Here is a 19,590-nt window from a genome sequence, read left to right as displayed (position 1 = left end):
TTCCATAATAGAAAGAATAGACAAGTCTGTACCAATCTGTACCAATTTGCAAATTATTACAAGCTTTTTAGAACATCAGAGCTATATGGAACCTCAAGGTCATCTGATAACAGGATTTTCCAACAAGTAGTTATCAAAATCCCAGAGATTCATAAAGGTATTCCATGATACTTGGGAACTATAAGTGAAACTAAAATAGATAACATTACCAATTTCTGAAAACTAATAAATAATTATTCTAATATCCTACTTTCACTTTATTATTATTTTTAATATATTTATTTATTTTTGGCTGCATTGGGTCTTAGTTGCTGTGTGTGGGCTTTCTCTAGTTTTGTCGAGTGGGGATTACTCTTTGTTGCAGTGCGCAGGCTTCTCATAACGGTGGTTTCTCTTGTTGTGGAGCACGGGTTCTAGGGCACACGGGCTTCAGTAGTTGTGGTTCGCGGGCTCTAGAGCACAGGCTCAGTAGTTGTGGTGCACAGGCTTAGTTGCTCCGCGGCATGTGGGATCTTCCCGGACCAGGGCTCATACCTGTGTCCCCTGCATTGGCAGGTGGATTGTAACCATTGCACCACCAGGGAAGTCCCTAATATCCACTTTTAAAACAGAATGTTCTAAGTGCTTTCCATGCTACACATGTAGGGGTAGTGGAAATCAGCTGAACGAACTCAGGACTCACTCAGCTGAACCCCATATCAATGTGTGGTTTTGATTATTACACATTTTAAAATTGATTTTATTATCAGTCACATGTATTGATGTGTTGCTTAATTTATATACCCATAATGGGTTGTTGGCTAATAATGGGAAGCTTAGGGAACACGGATTTGATGGACACAGTCATTTTATAAATGTACCTAACATGCTCTCTGCTAGATATGAAAGTTAGATTCAACCCTAAACCCCACTCATCAAATTATAAAGTTATATAAAATGGGGCTTCCCTGGTGGTGCAGTGGTTGAGAGTCCACCTGCCGATGCAGGGGACATGGGTTCGTGCCCCAGTCTGGGAAGATCCCACATGCCGCAGAGCGGCTAGGCCCGTGAGCCATTGCTGCTGAGCCTGTGCATCCTCCGCAACGGGAGAGGCCACAACAGTGAGAGGCCCGCGTACTGCAAAAAAAAAAAAAAAAAAAAAAATTATATAAAATGCACCACTATGTTTCTGGGGCACCAAAAAAAAAAGCAATGATAAGGTAAAATTTTAGTGATTATAATCCAATTTGGCTTTTCATGTAAGAGGGAAAAGGCTACCTCTTTCAGCAGCATGTTATTTGTAGAGAAATTCTGCAAACAAAAGCCTGAAACGTTTTCATCACGTAGAGCAAAAATTATAAAAATAAATTAGTACATCCTTTTAATCCTAAAACATACAAACCCCAAAATTTGGGTATTAAAAGTAGATTTTGACTCTTTTTTTGATGCTGGGAAATATTTAAATACACTTGGCTCCCCTTCTCCACCCCCACAAAAGTATAACATTTTAATTTTGAATTTGTCAACAAAACATGCTTTTCCTTACACAACGAATTTAAAGTAAATTAAACAGCAATGACTGAATGATAAAATGTAGGCAATATTTTCTCATGCATGAATAATATCAGAGTATATATATTTTTCAGAGTATATTAATATACTAATCTAAAATAAATATTTTCTACTTAAAATTTATTCTTTATCACATGCCATATAGTGACAGAATTAGTTTTTAAATTCCTAAGGGGTTCAAAAGACTACGTATTACTATAAGAGAGATTTGTAAGTCAAAGATTGGGTAACACTAATCTATCCCAATCTCTTTAGTATGTAAATGAGGAAGCTAGGGCCCATAAAGGTTAAGAAAACAGCCCAAGGTCAAATACCCAGCAACCCACCAAGTTGGGACCCAGGTCTCTTGACTCCAGGTTACAGCCTCCTTCGTCCTCGTTGACCGCTCTGACTCACAGAATGCTTCACCTTCCCTGGTCTGATGTAGGACCCTCTCCTATAGCTTCTTCCTTGCCTATCCTTGCTGAGACTCATCACTCAACTTGCCAGGCTGAATCCTGGCGGGTACTTGACACAGTAGCCCCTGCCAGCCATGGGCTATGTCAGCATCCACCTCTCTCACACCTGCTGATGAATCCTTAAAATTCATGGTTTTGCAAGTCACAAAGGTGTCCCTTGATTAGAGAGTGACATTTCTGATGAGCTTTCTCAAAGCAATACATTGTAGCCAAAGGGAGATTAAGGGGGCAAAGTACAATTTCAGTTTGGGGCTAAACAGGGATAGAGTAGAGAAGACACAGTGTGGAAAATATCTGAAGAAAGCAGGATTTTCTCTGGAAGAAAGATGATTTCAGAGTGATTTCTGTGGTATAATGAAAACTACACAGTCCACTCAAATTAAGAAGCACAAAGAGGCTTCCCTGGTGGCGCAGTGGTTGAGAGTCCGCCTGCCGATGCAGGGGACACGGGTTCGTGCACCGGTCCGGGAAGGTCCCACATGCCGCGGAGCGGCTGGGCCCGTGAGCCATGGCCGCTGAGCCTGAGCGTCCGGAAGCCTGTGCTCCGCAACGGGAAAGGCCACAACAGTGAGAGGCCCGCATACCACCAAAAAAAAAAGAAGCAGCACAAATAGCTTTCAGTGCTACAGCATTTGAAGGTTTTCCCATTTATGATATGAGGACACCTAGAGGTGAAAAGTAATAATTATTAATGACGATTCTAGGAGAAGAATGTTTTTCTCATAGAAGGAGGAAGCAAACCTCCTCTTAAAATTTTTTTTTCAGAAAGTGCTTGTGACAATGAAAAGAGAAAATGTCCTATTTTATCCTAAAAAGAAAACCGTAATCATGGGAGCATATAAAAGGGGCACAGGAACCAACTGAAATTGCTACCAATGGCCAAAACTGGAAAAATTGGAGCAAAAAAATAAAATAAAGTAGTATTGGATTATAACCCAAAACATAAAATAAATATTCATAAGTGTATAATGATATAAATAAATGACTGTATAAATTAATAAATGAGGGAGAAGAGACAAATTTCCATGCAGTAGAATTCCAAATAATGTATTAGATACTCTGCCCTCAAGGATGTGGAGCATAACTCCGTATTCCTTAAGTGTGGGCTGAGTGCAGTGACTTTCTTCCACAGTATGGTAATGGGGGCGGGGTGGGGCGGGGGGTGGGGGGGAGAGTGGAGATAACACTATCTCAGCCAGGTGATCAAGGTCAACATCAATAGTCATAAATCATGTTGATAGTAGTACCCTTGATATAGTATGATGAAAATGGCACTTTACCTCTGTGATCTTCCTCCCCCAAACCCATAACCCCAGTCTAATCAGGAGAAAAACATCAGACAAACTCCTATAGAAGGTCTGCTAGAATATACCTGACCTATAATCCTGAAAACTGTCAGGGTCAGCCAAAACAAGGGAAGTCTGAGAAACTGTCACAGCCAAGAGGAGCCTAAGGAGACATAACAACTAAATCTAATGTAGTATCCTAGATGGGATTCTGGAACAGAAAGAGGACATTAGGTAGAAACTAAAGAACACAAATAAACTATGGACTTTCATTATTACTAAAATTACTAGTAATGCGACATGCTAACAATAGGGCAAACTGTGGGGATATATAGAAACTCTGTACTATTTTAGCAATTTTTCTGTAAATCTAAATCTGTTCTTAAAGTCTAACAAAGAACAGACTTGTGGTTGTCAAGGAATGGGGAGGGATGGATTGGGAGTATGGGGTTAGCAGATGCAAATTATACGTAGAATGGATAAACAACAAGGTCCTACTGTATAGCACAGGGAACTGTACTCAGTATCTTGTGATAAACCATAATGGAAAAGAATATATATGTGTGTGTGTATATATATATGTATAACTGAATCACTTTGCTGTACAGCAGAAATTAACACATCATTATAAATCAACTACACTTAAATTTTTTTAAAAGTCTATTTTTAAAATGTCCTGTTTTATCTTCTTGCCTTCCAGTTAATCACCAGCAGAAGCCACACAGGTGATTTAATTAAGAGGAAAGAGAATAGGTGAGAAAGAAAAGGCAAGGCTGAGTCCAGGAACAGGGTCACGAAGAAATCAATCCAAGGCCAGAAATGGTTGCAAAGTCAAGGAAAAGTTCCTGAGTTCACTTTGTAGTTAGAGAATATGCTCACAAGGGTCTGGACTGTTTCCTCCAAACCTTCATTCTTGTGATTCAGATCAGCTAATTATATACAAACTATATCATCAGGGATCCCCAGTTAAGAAAAAATATATTATGCAAAGAGCAATATTTAATTTAGTTTTTTAAAAAGATTGAAAATAAGCTCTGTGTGTGTCTAAAGAAGTAGCTAAAGAATCTATGAAATGTGATTATATTTCAAGACCTATAGGATCCAAATATCTGGTGTAGCAGGTAGTTCAATTTCCCCACTATTAGAAATATGTCAGAAAATTAATATAATAAATATTAAATCTCAATTAAAACCTAAGATAAAATAAGAAGTAACCTTATTACTCCCCTCTAGGGTAATTTTAAATTATATCTGAACTAATCCTGAAAGAAAGATAGGATCTTTCTTTTAGAGGCTACTGGAGGACCTGGGGAAAAGTACCCTAAGTGTGTGTGGGGGTGTAAGCCTATTTACTGTAATCAAGGAAAGAAAAGTACGTTATGGGGCACACAAATAATTTATTTGACAAACTTGCCCCTACTCTCAAACGCATTTTCTGGGGGTAATACTGACATGCTGCCTTAAAAGCAAGACTCTTGCAGCAAGTGATTTTAATTTTAAAGGGGAGCCATAGTACAGAGCCCTTCTTTGTAAACCTCATCTGCATTTCCTTAATAGCCAAGGTTTTCACTTCACAGAACCAGATTTTGCATTCTCCAATTATCTCCAGCTTGAAGGTTACAGAGTAATCTAAATGGGGGAGGGGAAAGTTTACTGAAACAGCTGTAAACACAAACTAATCAAAGCAGTATTTGGAGGCCTAAAATCTGGCGGCCCTTTACCCCTTTAGACGATCAACTGCCTCCCAGCAGGGTAGGAACCTACCAATAATTTACATAAGAAATTAGCAACCAGATTTTACATCTGAATGGCACCCCCAGAAGCCCATGGGGTGTTAAGTATCTGCTTATCTAAATTGCCTCTAAAAATAGCTTTACCTTCCTTTAAGTCTTAGGAGTCTTAGGTAAATAGAGGATTTCCCATGAAGAGGAGGTGGTATGCTGAAACAAATCCAGGCACTGTATTGCTCTATTTCACTGTCATTTTCATAAGGAAAATTTCAGGGCTGTTCTGCCTTTGAGGGAGAGGACTCTTAGAACTACCTTAGAATGAGCCAAGCTGGAAGAGCTATGGGCAAACTATAAACTATCAAATTATGAACTAATTAGAAATCAGGCTGGGATGGCCAGAAAACAGCACCGTATGCCACTAAATGGAGGTAAGTGAGTATAATTTAAGTTGTTACATCACCAAAACCATGAAATACTGAAAACATTTTACGTAGGATTTTCTTTTTAAAAGTGTGGTTAAAGCCTTGGTAGAAGAGGAGGTTGAAGATAAATAAAGTGGGATTATCAAAATATGTTCATTTTAATCTTCTAGAGATAACAGTATACTGGATGAATTTTCAAAATATATGGAAAAGGTAAATATTAAAACACCTGATATCTCTGTAATTGTTTTGAGAGTGGAACAGAAAGACGTAGAAAGAGAGGTCACTAAAATAAAGTTTCTGAAGGAGTCACATTCTTGCAGGAAGCACCTGGAGCATTGAAAAAGTCCTGAGCTAGGTCTAGGCTTGCCTCTGCCACATACCATCTCAGAGAAGTCATTCAATTGCTGTGAATCTCAGTCTCTTCATCTACAAGATGGGGTGATAATGCTTGTCTTTCTTAATAGACACCTGCTATGAAATCACAGGCAATAATGTGAGTGAAAGCATAATCATTCCTCATTCCTTTCTGTAATTACTGGTTCCCAGCCTTGAGCACCCCATGCAATGATTGGAAACTAGCCAGACAATATTAGAGGAATTGGAAAAAAAAAAAAAGGCAACCCACCATCTGTAGTGCAAGACCCTTCGGGGGCAGGTTTTTGTGAATAGGGAATTGGTGGGCTATTTGAATCAGACATTTCTTCATCATCTTCGTCATCTTCCATTTCATTTACTGTTAGATTGTTAGAAAAATCCAGGCTTCCATTTTGGGTGTAGCGGTGTACCAAATCTTTATCCAGATCCTCCACCTTGGGTTTTACATCTGGGTAAGCAAATAAATCATAGCTAACTTAATAAAAATGCTTGTGGGAAAATAACCAAAAGAAAAATTCATAGTTCTGAAAAATATCTGAGGACAGGGAGACTGGCATTGGCTAACATTTAACCCATTTATTTCAGATACCCCCAGATTTGGAGATCCCACTTCTATTAAAAGGAGTCTAGAAATGTGTGGGATTGAGAAACTTACCTGCAGATGAGAAAGGATGCTGGTCAGGGTCCAAGTAAAGCTGGGAAAAAATTGGTCGTGGTACCACACTACTACATCTGAGAGAGGCTTCTATGGAGTTGTGGAGAGCTTCTTCAAATCGAGCAGATTTCAGTTGCCCAGCATATGAATTCCCCATGGTCTACACTACCTCCCAAGGAAAAAGAGAAAGGAGAAAATTGATACAATTAGAGGGCCATATGTCTGCAAAGTACACAGATAGCTGATATAAACTATACCCATATATCCTAAGATTGGAACTATATGAACTTTACCTATATTTCTTGAGACACCTTATCAATTTGTCTGTTACATCACTTTTGCTTCTTGTCTTTAGAATCCAAAGGGGCTTTCAAAAAGCCCCTTTAAGGGATCTTGTATCTGAGGATCAAACCATAATAAGTGCTTTAAGTGAAGGTTCTCCAACTAGTAAATCAAGATTGACCTGTCAGTCGTGAAGCCCAGCATGGTGACAATGGGGCCACACCTTCTTAAACTGGTGGGCTGCCAAAACCCCATAGGAACAGTATCAGTGGTTTCAGAGTAAATATCAAATTACTTCTCTCTCTACTAAGATCTTATTACCCTAGGAGGGAAAAAGAGTCTTCTCTGGAAAAAAAAAAATAAAAGCTTTATGATAATACATTTGACAAATTCCTGAAAGCAAGATTTGAGCCTTTTAAAATTCAAAGAACTTGTTCGTGTATTATTAGTATTTATTTAAAAAACAATGTTATTTCTTTTGCTTAGTTTGAATCACAGTCTTATTTGGGACCCTTTAGGAAAGTACAGAACAAGAAGTTTTGAAGCAATCGCCTTTACTTCTCATCACTAGTTACAAAAACTTCCATATAGATCAATAACTAAATTTATTGGGTGCTAAATGTTGGCTATGCTAACGATTGGTCTGAGGTCCCCAAGACCCTTTCTGGGTTCCATGAGGTCAAAACTCTTTTCAAACTATTATTAGGATATCATTTGCCTTTTTCATTCTCATTCTTTCATACGTTTACAGTGGAATTTTCCAGAGGCTATATGATGTGTGATATTGCAACAGATTGAATGCAGAAGCAGACAGACTACTATTTTCACTAACTTTTTTTGGGGAAATACAGTTATTTTTCATGTTATTTATGTTGCTATATAATGGGCTTATTGTTAATTTTTTAAATTAATAAATACTTTGAAATTTTCTTAATTCTAATAAATATAATATACATAAACAAAACTCAATCATTTTTAGGAGTATAAAGCGGTTATGAGATGAAAAGTCTGAGAACTGTTGGGCTAGACAGTATACCAAGCACTTCCCCAAAATTACTTTATTTAATCCTCAGTATTCTGAAGTAGGTATGACCTCTTCCCACTTCATAAATGAAAAAACTGAGGCTTGGAGAAGCCAAGTGACTTGCCCACTATCACCCCACTGGTAAAGGTCAGAACCAAGACTCAATATCTAGATGACAAATCTTGCACTCCTAGAGGATGGGCTTAACTTGGGTAAATCCCATTTCAAGAAACGCAATTTTGAGAATATCTTAGCTCCACTTTCCCCATCAAGGAGAGGGGTAGATATTAAATTTCATCTGTATCTCCAACTCTGACTGACTCCCTGGAGGACTATTTGAGAGGACCCTGAGCATGCATCGGGCTCAGCAGGTAAAGGGAGCCAAGATCCAGTGGTGATGACCCATGAGCAGAGAAGGGGTGATGCATACCACACCTCAACCCTCCTCTCAGGTTTCCTAGATCACACAAAGGAGCTCCATAGGAGATTTTGGTGGCCCTGAACTGCTTCTATATATAGCAAAGGAGGCTTCTTACATGATTTCTGGTAGCAGTGAATAGTATACAGAGATTCCCATCGGAGGGTCTCAGTTTATCAAAGCTTTGTTGGAGATTCCTATGATTTGGAGGAAAAGCTGTAATCATATTTTGACAACCTTTCTCAAAGTAGGTAATAAGAAACCAAATGCCATGGATTTAAATTACTAGGTTCCTCTTCACAAGAAAAAACCATTTTGTAACTATGTGAGGTGATGGATGTTAACCAAACTAATTGTAGTAATAATTTTGTAATATATACACATATCAAATAGTTATGTTGTATGCCTAAAACTAATACACGTTATATATAAGTTACATATCAGTAAAACTGGAAAAAATAAATTACTAGGTTCTTTCTTACAATAAGTACATACACAAAAGTATACATATAATACCCAATTCAAAGTTGTAAGTGGCAGAAAATCAACAAAGCCCGTCAAATGAAATTTTCCTGAAATACCAAGTTTTTGCCCAAGCTTCTAAAACCCCACCAGTACAACTATAAACATTTAATTTTTCTAAAGCAATTTATTTTTCAACAGAACCACGCATAATCAAAACAGGGTGCGGGTTGGAAGAGAAATATGCTGTGCCACTAGTTTATGCATCTAAGTCAAAATCGAATAGCCATTTTACCTTTCTTCCTTGTTGAAGGGAGCAAAATACCAGGAACTAGCACAGTCAACCATGGGATTTTTTAATTCGTGGAGAACAATGGAATAACTTCAAAGGTGGACCTTTAGCCTTTCTCCAGAGCACCAAATGCCTAGAAATCTTGCCTCTTCTTAATCTATTACCTGCTCAACAAATTATCTTCCTTTCATCATTGAAAACCTACATTCTCCAAGAGATCTTTTTAGTTGAATAAAGAAGTGCCCAATTATACATGGAAGATTGCATGATCTCAATCCCTTCAATTTAAGCATAGTTTAAGGAGTAATATGACATATATCAAATGAATATTGTGCTGATTAAAATATTAAAGTAACATAAACATGGGCGATCCAGTTTCACCACCATAAAACATACACATAATCCTACAAGAGCATAATCCTGAGCAATACTCAGACGAAGCCAACAGGAAGTACCCATGGAACAGCCTTGGGAGCGTAAAAAGAAGGGGCTGACTATTCCAGATGAAAACATAACTGGGCAGTTTTAAAAATGATAATGATAAGGTGAAGAATGACAGAACTGACCCCAAACTTGTTTAGTGCTGAGTATGGAGTTCTTCACTGACAGTTCAATGCTACCCAAAGATGGGCAGAGTTCAAAGGAAAAAGCTTTTTTAGTGCAGTGTATTCTTAATATCATATGCTGTAATATTTAGGGTCACTGAAATCATTGGCCTTATCCACCTAGATTACCAGCCTTCCTTTCCTCTGAATCTCAAACAGCCCCCAGGGCCTGCAATGACATAGCATCCTACTAAGAGTCAGCGTGAATAAATCTAACTTCAGGTCAGAAAATGGAGAAATACTTTTTAGAATCAGTTGTTAAATGAAATACAAAAAGAACAGACTTGTGAATTCTGTACATATGCAGATATTTTATGTCTCTGGCTGACATTAAGTTTGTGAGACTGCACTGTATTGCTTTTCCATGTTTTCTTTTATTACTGTGAAATTACACAGGGAAAACTATATTAAATGTTTTGTTATAGTACTATAGACCTCTGAGATGCAAATAGGCACTCTTGGGGTATTGAGGAAATCTCTAAGAAAGGGATGGTACCCAATATGAGCTCTTTCTGCACCACTAATTAATTGCTCAAAATACAAGTGGAATCAAGTACAAACCACCATGACAGTGTGGTTTGGTGCCTCTCTGCTCTAGCCTTTTTCTCTTCTCTACAGAAAGATAGACAAAAGAAGGGTGGAGTAGAACAGGCAGCTTCTATCACTGGTGGCTTTAGGAATAGGGACTGGAGCCGTAAGGAAAAGAGTAGCTTTGGAAACAGGTGCCTGCTAATGCCTCCATCATCTCTCCTCAACTCTTTTTCTGCTGAAAATGGAAAGGAGAAGCAATACACACTGCAAGAAGCTACAACTTGATCAGTAATGTTTTCATTCCCTTTTTGTCAGTGGTTTCATGGTTAATAATTACTGTATTATTAATGCAGTTAATTATTAATGCAATAACTACTTTTATAGTAGTTATTAAGTACACAGGAAACAAGGAGAAAATTTTCCTTTAACCTAACTCTCCAAAGGCTTTTTTAAAGCATCAGATCAGATTTCAGAATACATACATATATATATTCTGATTTTTCAAATGTTCAGTTATATATGAAGCACATATCACAGTGGTAGGCACCTAGCAGGCAGATGATATAGCTGCTGCTGTCATTATTATTCTTACTAGTGATGGTCATAGTGGTGATGGTAGTAGCAGTAATTGTCATCATTGTTATTGTCAAGAAATGTGAAAGGAAACATTCTTTGTTGAACCATTATAATAATAGTAACATGGAGAACTTACTAACTGCCAGGAAAATACTGTTACTGCCCCCATTTTTAGGAGAACCGAGGCCTAGAGAAGTTAAGGAACTTGCCCAAGGTCATACTATGAGAAAAGGCCAAGAGACAGGAGTGGACTCTAATCAGTTTGTCTCCAGCAACAGCCATCTTAGGCTATCTAATCATGTATGCCATTCAGTTGTTAAAACACCTACAATAATGACCCAACTGGGGAATGGATACTCCATATAGTACTCCTAAATTGGCAAGCCAAGCCAAGCCAAAATAAATAAATTAATTAATTAAAATCAAGGAAGAAGATTTTTGTTTGCTGATATGTCCTTGTCTACATATATCATGGCTGCAAGACAAGGCTGAAAAGGGAGTTTGAACGTAGATATGGGATGAATAGACACAAAACCAAGCAACTATTTAAAAAATTGAAACAAAATAAAAACACCACCTCTCTCTTCAATTAAAAAAACCCAAACCTCACTTTAAATGTTAGATGAAAGGTAAAAATGAACAAAGAGTAAATTACTTCACAAAGAATAACTAAATCGCCCCTCGATATCTTCAGGGATTTGGTTATAGGACCCTGGTGGGTACCAAAATCGGCAGATGCTCGAGTCCCATACATTAAAAGGATAGTACAGTCGGCCCTCCGAATAGGCAGGTTGATTGAATCTGTGGATGCAGAACCCTTGGATACAGAGGGCTGGCTGTGTACACATACAGGAGAGGAAGCACAGGCCTGCCCCTAGACTCCAAAGCATCAGATCATTTGGCATCATGTCCCCTGACTTTGGAAATCCTCTTGCTGATACCCGTTTTTCCCCATTGTTTTCAATTTTAGAAGATGCAGTCATGTTTCATTAATTCATTATGTGGCAAATCTAGAAATCAAAAACATTCTTATCAACTCCCTAAAGTATTAGGCATGTTTACATAACTCTTCCTATCTTCCTCCAATCTTTCCCCTTTCTAAAAGAAATTTAATTTTTCTCGTGAAGACAAGAGAAAGTTTCCTAAAGAATGATAAAAAGAAATGAATTTGAGACTGTATCTTCCTTGTCTTTCTTCTCGCATCCGTGTAAAAAGAAGTAGTAGATTTCAGATATTGCCCAATCTATTACTGTTAAAAAGTTAACACCATTTAATTTCAATTTCCCTCATTCATCCATGGTAGGACACAATTTAGGTAGGTAGAAGTCACAAGAAAAAGACTACAATATTGATAATATGATATGAATTTACTAGAAATTTCATAAATACATTTCTTCTTGTAAAGATAATATCAATGCAAGCAGAAAAACGTCTAGAAGTACATAAAATAAACTGTTAATATTTATCTATTGGGGTGGAGTTGTTTTTAAATGATCTTTCTATTTCCTTATTGGTATCTTCCAAGTTTTAAAGTAGTGAACAATATTATAACAATAAATGAAAAGGAAAATATCATATAGCAACTGAGTTAATCCCAACTCTATGACTATCCCTGAACAAGTAGTTTTAAAAATAGACTTATTACTCAAAAAGACAGTAAGAACAATGGAATTTGCAATGTGCACACCCCCACCCTCTTCCTGGTACTTTAGGATTCCAGGGGAAATAAAATTCATTCCAGTGTTTAGACCAAGAAACTCCCATTAAGAGTTGGCATTTCTACTACTACCTTCTAGCATAAGACTCCGAAGCATTTTTTGCCAGTTATGATACACTTGTACTGACTCAACCATCTCCCTCAACAAGTTCTTTTGACCAAGTAAAAATATTTTCAAGGTACTGCACTTGGGCTATTAATAAAGGTTGACTTTTAATACCAACTCTCTGGAGAAGGTAAGCATTAATTTTTTTAAAAGGTTTCATCACAGTTAGTGACTAGTAAGAACAAGACGAACTCTGATTTTTTTTTTTTTTAAATCATGTACAGTTGGCCTTTGGTAGCAGCGGGTTTCTGCACCTAACCATGAAATCAGTCCTCAGTTGGTTAAATCCGAGGATGCAGAAGCTGGCAGATGCGGAGGACCAACTATTCTAGCCATTTTAAATAAGGGACTTGAGCATCCGTGGATTTTGGTGGATTTGGTGGATTCTGGAACAAATGCCCTGTCGATACCGAGGGAGGGCTGTAGGGTGTAAAAGAAAAAGAACTGAATCTAAGACACTAGGGTTGCCTGGTTTTAATAGCAAATTAGGTTATGGAGCAGGTAGATGGGAATATATAGTTTTTAGAAGGTTTCAAATTTGTAGTTCCAAGCTTTGTCTACTGAAAAGTCCCAGAAGCAATGACAATTCAATAAACAATAAGCACTTCCTAGTACTCTGTGGTTTCCTACTAGCATACTCACTGAAAAGAATCAAGTCTCCCTGAAGGCTCCAATTCCAGGTCTGGGGCAGGAAATACCACATTTGGAACTGCACATTATGTGGTTGGTTGAATCCGTGGTTACCAAGGACTGACTATGGGACTCGAGCATCTGTGGATTTTGGTATCTGCGGCAGGTCATGGAACCGACCCCCCCAGTGGATACTGTGGGACAACTGTACACACTATGATCCTTGAACATCTTGTGCCAGAAAGCAAAGGAGCTATCAGAGACTAATTGGTCATGTCAAAAGACAGGAATCAACATGAAGGGTTCCCACGGGCCAAAGATGAGAGAAATTGAACATAAAAGAGAATAAATGCAATGGACTGAAGCACATTTAAAATATAAAAATGTGCAAATTAATTTTGCCTCTCAAGTAGAAAAAGAGAACTCCTCTTGGGAAAAAAAAAAACCCAAACAAAGCACCTGATTTCATGCTACTAAAAGGAAAAGGAAAGAGTGAAACATTTATCCTGCTCATCCTATACTCTGAAGAATCCAAACAGCCCTGGTTCTTGAGAGTTTTTATTTTTTTGATGAAGAATTCCAATTAATAAATGTAGAAAGAATGACAGAATTTTAAAATGATCACTTCGCAGCCCTTAATGCAAAATTCATTTAGGCAATGAGAATAAGTGAAACCATTAGATAAAAGGTTGAAGCGGAGGGGTCTGTCACCTCCTGAACCACTGATCAAGTTTAGCATCATTAAAAGTGAGGCAATGAGACACCGTGTGCCTCCCCATGGGAGACAATATGAAGCACACACACTACCTAGGACGTATTCCTGCCAAAGGGTGTAAGGAATGTAGTCAAACTCTAGAGCTAACTTCCATTTATAGGATGGAGGACCAAGTTAAATGAAACCAAGTGGAAACAAGCAGATTCAGAAAGAGGGACAGGTAGACAGAGCAACTGATCCAGTTTCTGCAAGGAGACAAGGTTATCTAGTTTGTAGGTGATGGAACTAGAATTCAAATTTAGACTCAAAAGCCCATGTTTTTATTTTCCCCCACTAAACCAAGCTATTTGAAATAGAAAAAAGGTGAGAGTGAAAATGATACATTCTGTTTGTGTGTGTGTGTATGTGTGTGTAGTTGTCTTCGGTTTGATTTTTTTTTTAAGGCACAATTTATTGACTGTGCCAGGCATAGTACTAAATAGACAACTTCGTATAACTTGTCAGTGGTTTGTTATCTTTTTCTCTATAGATGTTGTCACCCACTTTCCAAAGTTTAACAACCATCCACCCAGGCAGGCAGCATTTATAGAAATCCCACTATTGAAGTGGTTAAGCACACAGGCTCTGGAGTCACATGACCTTAAGTCAAATCCTGCACCTACTACCCTGCATGATATTGGGCAAGTTACTTAATCTCTCATCTGTAAAATGGGATGGTACAATCAACATCATAGGTTTTTGTGAGAATACATGAGAAGTTATACACATATAATATTTTTAGAATAGTGCCTGGCACAAAATAAATGTGCAGAAAATGTTAGAAATAATATGTGGGTTTTTTTTAAGCTTGTGCTACATCGAGGATACTAAGAAAAGTTGAGGCACCTCCTTGTATGTGTTCGGCACAGCAGTAGATTTGGGGGCATTGTTCTGGGAACAAATGACCAGCAATGTAAAAATTCCAAAAGCTGGTATTTGGTGGTATATACAATTCACTTATTGAGAAATTTTACAATCATACATACAAATCGTTATTGTCCCTTATAGCTATCAGATTCTTTGACTTCATATAAAAAAGTTACTTGTTATAGGCATTACTGCTTACATGTCCTTTCTCTGTCAAAAATATTCACTGATGAGAGTGATAATGTGTAACTACTAGAGCAAGAAATCAAACATGGCTCTTTCAAGTTCTCAAAGAGTTTATAATTCAAAATTAAAAACAAGAGTTTATTCACAGTTCTCTCTTTTGTGCTTTTTGCATTTTATTTATCCATTTAAATTGATATTTGTTGCTCTTAATTAAAATTAGTTGGGTCTAGTATTTGTCTGACTCCCCCATTAAATTGCAATCACCTGGGGGAAAATATTGTGTTTACAGCTGGAGTTGAGTTTAAAAAAAAAGAATACATTGAGCTTTTTTGTGTCTTACCCAATTATACATTAAACAGGTTTGAAGAGATACTATCTCTTCCCAAGCACATTCCATAAAAAGCACAAAATTAATGATGCATTCAAAACAAAAGTGTTCTATTTCATTTTTGTTCATCCTACTTGCTGAAAATCTTTAGAAAATGCAAACAGATTAAAACACAAAGTTTCCAACCTTTTTTAATAGTTCTGTACATTTAAATCTGGGTGACTTTCTTTTGACAGTTTCTGAAGCCAAAAGTATTTTAAGTACTGAAATAAAAACCTAGCCCTAGTAACTTTATTCTAAAATTAACTGTTTTTACCAATATACTTACAGATATGCAATACGTCTTAGATTGCCATAGAAATAATTACTGTCATATATGAACGAATTTCATAATGATTATGTAAAATCTGTCAAAATTAAAAGATAAAGGACAATGCTATTTTTCCTTTGTGACAAGGAGTTACGTGTTACTACTGGAAATTTTACTTTCTTCCTTGAAATACCAGAAATTCTTCTGTAAAATAAACACATCTCATCAAGACTCTCTGGAACTAGTATAATTACCAGAGGCAATCGCTGTGTTAGATCAAAGAAGCAAAACAATAATAGGCAACGTGTGACCTCTACCATGTCACCAGAGACCAATTTTTCAACAGGGAGAAGAGTCAATAATCCAGAACAGAAAACATTAAATAACCAGAAATGCTTCCAAAGTGTGGCTTACCACATCCATCAAGGCTGCCACACTCAGAGAGTTAGGAGTCTCTATGGTTTCTGAGAGAACAAACTTCTGGGGATTTATCACAACAATCATTAAAATCTGCATAAAGCACCAGAGGCAAAAACCAATTTCCCAAATGCAGAGTAGAATTTCAAAAGATACTACAATGATTTTCCAATTTTCATAGGATGCTTTAACAAGTATAAGGGGAAGAACACAGATGATTAAATATTTTGCATGTAACATTCACCTAATTTTTCTTATTTATCTATCCCCACTTAATTTTTCTAAGAAATTGTTTGGAAATCAGGCTATGAACATTAACCAGATAAATATAATTAATAAGAACACATTAAAGACTTCTGCAGGTTTTTTGTTTTGTTTTCGTAATAATAAAACAAAACAGGGGCTTTGGTCTCCTTTGTAATATATGTAGTTGACTAATAAGAATTATAAGGGTGCAAAGAGGGGTAAAGAAATTCCCACTCTCAGTAATTACAGTCAAATAGAAATACATTTAAAATTGACTTTTAAAAAGCACCACGAATAAAACTGTGTCTTGGAATCAGCAAAATCTGACTGATTTTCTTAGCTGCTACTGCTGTCTTCTTTCAAAATCAGATGTGAGTTAGGGACTGAACACACGTATCTGAATTATTTAACCTGCAAACACCCATTCAGCTGGTAATTCAGATAGTAAAAGAGGGGCTTAGCTTAAAAGGAAAAGCACTGGAAATTCAAAGCAACTGTGAACATTCTGGTCTTATAGGGATGTGTTACTCCTGCTGCCTTCAGCTTTCCACTTGGTCATCTGCTCCTGACTTTCCATCTTCTTATCTTATTAACATTGCTAATTGTATTTGTCAGTTTTGCCACAATTTCAGTGCTACTTAAACAGCTGTGGGTTTTCTTTAGGCAATTATCAGTCACTACACTTAGGTTTCTAAATTAGTTGTTGAAAGGCACTTTAACCTTGAAAAAATAGACACAGAGCACACTGCACCGTTAAGCCTTACATGTATGTACATGTGGCTTTAAAATGAATAATTATTTAAAAGGATTTAAAAAATCACACACACAAGTAATTCAAACTTATTGTAAAGTTATACATTAGCAAGAAAATGCTTAACAAAGCCTATTTTATACTATTCATCATTTTATCTTTTCCTCTTTACTACACGTATTGTAATACACACATTCTATGTCTAGGTACATGTATATAGTATATAAACTGGGCTATAAAAATACTGCCAAATTCCTCTACCTTTTACTACCTATCTGCCAGGTGGCAACACCCTTCGAAAGTCTCCACAATCATATAAGTGGTATCTTGAAGTCACGGGCTGCATGGCAAAGAGTTCTTACCACATGCAGATTGCTCCACTTTCTCCATTTCCTTTCAAAGAGAAAATTATTTATTCTATTTGTTTTTCTTATTCTCTATTCTTGACTCTGACATTGTTTTTCTTCTTACTACTACAAAATGCACAAGAAACACAGTCAGGGAGAAACCCAAGTTTTAAAGTTATTCATCAACTGATACCCATTTCTATGAAATACAACTAAATTAAAAGAACAAAACTTCTGTAATCCAAAAATAAATGGCACATGAAGTGCCATGTATTCCCTTTGTATGTTAAAATAAAGTCAAAGAACTTTTTAGAGTTAAGTTTTGGAGTTTTTAAAGGTTTATAATATCCTGCTTTGGGGTCAGTCAACAGCTTGTTAGAATAATTTTAAAATTAATGTAAGCTCATTCCTTACCCACCTCCCCTCCCCACCTCCAGACATGCCACTTTCTGCTCCAAGGAAAGAAAAAGGTGGTATTTCAACAGTGTAAAATTCTTCACTGAGAGACAAACATTAAAATGATAAACATTTTGGAAAGCAAAGTACACTTCAAACCCTAACTGTTCTTTCAGACCTATATTGACTCTTATAGTAGTTGCCAACATTTGGTAAGGATTATCCTTCCATTAAACAAAAGCAAGCATTCCTTAGATAAATCAGGAGTTTTTGCCATGAGACTCATAAAACCTTTTCACAACACAGATTTTCAAGAGAATCCTTTAAGGTTTTAGGAGGCTGCTCCTTTTACTCAGTAACAAAATACACCCCATGGTGTCTCACTGACCCCACTCAGCTGTCCTTTGACCTCTTCAATTGTTGAAGCCTAACTCCAGGGCCCGCAGAATTTGCCTCCCATATCAAAAAGGCAATGTTGCTTCCTCCTAGCACCTGGTGTAACAAAACGCAACAGTTCTCCCTCTCTCTGTCTCCTCTGCTCCTTCTCAGACCATTTTCCAGATGTTCCAGGCCCAAATGTTAAGCCAATACTAGGTTTCAGGATCTGCGTGGTCACCATGAAGGAACAAACAGGGACCCGGCTAAAGTGGCAATGACCCTCTTGTTCTTTTTGGCCTCAAAAGGATACGATGGGTCATAAAAGAGGAAGAGATCTTTGGCCTCTTTTGGAAATGCCAGGCTATTGAAGCACGTTTTAACTTCCAAAAGGAGGGAGCCAGTCTTGGGTTATGCCCTGAACAGACAAGAGTTACCTAAACAGTATCCCTAAATTCTCAATTCTAAGCACACTTTTGATTTTCTTTGACATAGGAGGGCAAAAAAGGACAGTATCACCTTTTTTTCTTTTCTAAATTAAAAGGCTTCCAAAAATAGAAAAAGAAAACTTTTATAAAATTTTTAAAACATACATCTCAGGATACTATTATATGATAAAAAGTTTAAATATATGTGGTCACTAGATATGGTTTGGGTTTTTCTGCAGAGGCCAATAATCTAGATGTCTCTCTTGTTAGACAACTTGAAAGATAAAACCACAATCAACAAAGAAGAATCGAGAACTGAACTCTTATTGTCTTAATTTAGGTATACAGGAAATATAACACAGAGGCTGTTGTAAGAAAAAAAACCTTGGAGCTGAGAAAGTGTTTTGTTTTGGGTGTTTTTTTTGTTTTTGTTTTTGTTTTTTGGTGGAGAGGATGGGGGAGGGGAGAGGAAAGCAGGGAGGAGAGGAAACAGAAGGAGAGGAGCTCTTAGAAATATCTGCTTCATCAGTTTAAGTACCAAAGACAGTAGCTTTATCTAAATTCTAAATATATTCCAAAAAATATTTGATCTTAAAAAATTTGAAAGGGGGCATATTATAATTGTACAATACCTTGGTTTATTTATTAACATTTTTGAATCACGTTCATGATTAAGTTGGGCTGTCAACACTTCAGGGAGCCTGTTGCCTAGATTTTACTTGTTTAAAGCTTTTTTGTACCTGCAAAAACATAAAAAATAATATATACGTAAAGACATGAGTTAATTTCCAAATGCATTATATTCCATAATACGGTAATTTAAATATTTACAATTCTACAAAAATTCCAATTAGAAATGGATTATCAAGCTCTTACACAACTCCATATGTCATAAATGGCAAATATAGATATTCCTCCTTCTTTATATACTCAAAAAGAATTTCTTTTCTGAAGAGTTCCCCCTACTAAATATAAGTTGAATAAATCTGTTAAGTCTGCATTTTGGACAGGTGTTACCATAATGCTTAAAGCCCAGAGACTATTTTTATTTTCAGAAATGAA

General features: G+C 36.9%; 1 protein-coding gene across 5 annotated transcripts in view; it reads right to left on the bottom strand.

Moving 5' to 3' along the window:
- GREB1L (GREB1 like retinoic acid receptor coactivator) overlaps positions 1-19,590 on the bottom strand; it is a 260,458-nt gene that overhangs the window by 113,490 nt on the left and 127,378 nt on the right. For all 5 annotated transcript variants that reach the window (XM_033837607.2, XM_033837608.2, XM_073790574.1 and 2 more), the window contains exons 2-4: positions 19,161-19,268; positions 6,481-6,645; positions 6,076-6,273 (exon numbers count right to left, since the gene is read on the bottom strand). In XM_033837607.2, coding sequence (XP_033693498.1) covers positions 6,076-6,273; positions 6,481-6,637 — 355 coding nt within the window. In that variant the 5' untranslated portion in view covers positions 6,638-6,645; positions 19,161-19,268. The remainder of the gene's footprint in view (positions 1-6,075; positions 6,274-6,480; positions 6,646-19,160; positions 19,269-19,590) is intronic.

This window comes from Tursiops truncatus, chromosome 13 (assembly GCF_011762595.2).
Source record: "Tursiops truncatus isolate mTurTru1 chromosome 13, mTurTru1.mat.Y, whole genome shotgun sequence".
Lineage (NCBI taxonomy): Eukaryota > Metazoa > Chordata > Mammalia > Artiodactyla > Delphinidae > Tursiops > Tursiops truncatus.
The sequence above is the reverse complement of the archived record's forward strand: the minus strand, read 5'-3'. Positions and strand labels throughout refer to the sequence as shown.